General features: G+C 61.2%; 1 protein-coding gene across 1 annotated transcript in view; it reads left to right on the top strand.

The window, feature by feature from the left end:
* Nucleotides 1-787, top strand: part of RPUSD1 (RNA pseudouridylate synthase domain containing 1) — a 1,616-nt gene extending 829 nt beyond the window's left edge. Inside the window, 2 exon segments of the mRNA XM_009694788.1 lie at nucleotides 1-15; nucleotides 387-787. The exon segment at nucleotides 1-15 is cut by the window's left edge and continues 18 nt beyond it. Coding sequence (XP_009693090.1) covers nucleotides 1-15; nucleotides 387-787 — 416 coding nt within the window.
* The last annotated feature ends 803 nt before the right edge of the window (nucleotides 788-1,590 follow it).

Genomic DNA, 1,590 nt, shown 5'->3' with positions numbered 1-1,590 from the left:
TGCAGCCGCTGACAGGTGGGAGTGCCGGGCCAGGGCGGCATGGGCACGGGGGGCTGCAGCCCCAGGAGCTCTGTCGTGGCCCACGAGGCCGGGCACAGCCCAGCGCCTGTCCCCGACGGCACGAGGTGCTGAGGCCGGACAGGCGAAGGAGGCCGAGGTGCTGCAGCGGGACCTGCACTTGCAGCCCTGGGCCTCAGCAGCAGCGTGGGCAAAGTGAAGCCTAGAAAGGGCTGCGGGGAACTGAGAGCCGCCGAGCTCAGAGGGTTCTCTGACCTGGGGGGGACAAAAGCCGTGTGGTGCATTGTCACCTCTCACCGCTGTGCCCTCAAGGAGGGATTCAAGGATAACCTGTGTCCCCGATTTCTCCGCTCCCACTCTCCCCCTAGGGCGGACTCATCAGCTCCGGGTTCACTGCAGCGCCATCGGCCACCCCATCGTGGGGGACTTCACCTATAGCCACAAGAAGGACAGCAGTCCCTATAGGATGATGCTCCACGCCTACTACCTGCGCATTCCCACCGGCAAGGAGCTCATCGAGGTCTGCGCGCCCGACCCCTTCGTCACCGCCATGGACAGCAACTGGGTGCCCCACCGCGTCACCCACCAGCTGGACGAGACCATCCAAGAGCTGAAGGACAAGATGATGCAGAAGGGGAAGGAGGAGGAGAGCCAGGAAACCGTGCTTGGTGGCGGAGGAGAGGAGGCACCGAGCGAAGCCAAGAGCCCGGAGACGGAGGAGCAGCGAGCCCAGTGCGAGCAGTGGTTGGCTGAGTGGGCTTTGGAGTGAGCACAAACCACGTCTCTGCATTTCCAGCCCAATACTCCATTTTCGTCCCAGTGGGTCCCCGCGGAGCCCAGTGCTGATTCCACATCTGCACTTTCTGTATGCCATGGCTTCCCTCACTTCTGGGGCTGGGATTAGGCAGATTTTAGCAGTGATTAGGATGGGTTTCTTTTTTTAATGTGCACATCATCCATCTGGCCACTGGATGCCCCTTTCCTAATTCTGGGCCTTAGCAGCAGAATCAGTGTGTCACGTACCAGCTTAGAGTGACCCCAAAGCTTTACGTCCCTGTCCCAGGGCTCAGGCACAGCCGGGGCGGCACGGGCGCTGCCTTTGCCATGCAGGCGATGGATGTCTCCGCAAACCCTCAGCGCTGGGATGCCAAAGTGCAGCCCAGCAAAGGGAGGGGAGAACATGCTGGGTGCAGCTTCGGTGTCCGTGTCCCCCATTCCCATTCCCTTTGCTCCAGCCTGCCGCGTTCACTGGCACATGCGTTGTGTGGGAGGTGGGAGATCAGGAGGCTGAAGTGCAGCCTGGGGGGCACCGAGCGCACCCCTAGTCCCGGGGCGGCCCCGGGCATTTTGCCTGCGGAGCTGGGCTGTGCGAGGGGCACGGGAGAGGTCCCTGCCGGCCACCGAGGACGTGCTGCCAGCCCGTCCCTGCCCACGCACGGTCCTGCCTCCCTCAGGCACCTAGGGTTTTTTTAAAGGTTTGCTAAAGGTGCGTGAGTTGATATGAATGGATTTTACACTTTTTTCAAATTTCTATGAGAAGAATCTAGTCTTTTAGCGGGTCTGAAATACGAG

The sequence above is a fragment of the Cariama cristata genome, unplaced genomic scaffold (genome assembly GCF_000690535.1).
Source record: "Cariama cristata isolate BGI_N322 unplaced genomic scaffold, ASM69053v1 scaffold26792, whole genome shotgun sequence".
Classification (NCBI taxonomy): Eukaryota; Metazoa; Chordata; class Aves; order Cariamiformes; family Cariamidae; genus Cariama; species Cariama cristata.
The sequence above is the reverse complement of the archived record's forward strand: the minus strand, read 5'-3'. Positions and strand labels throughout refer to the sequence as shown.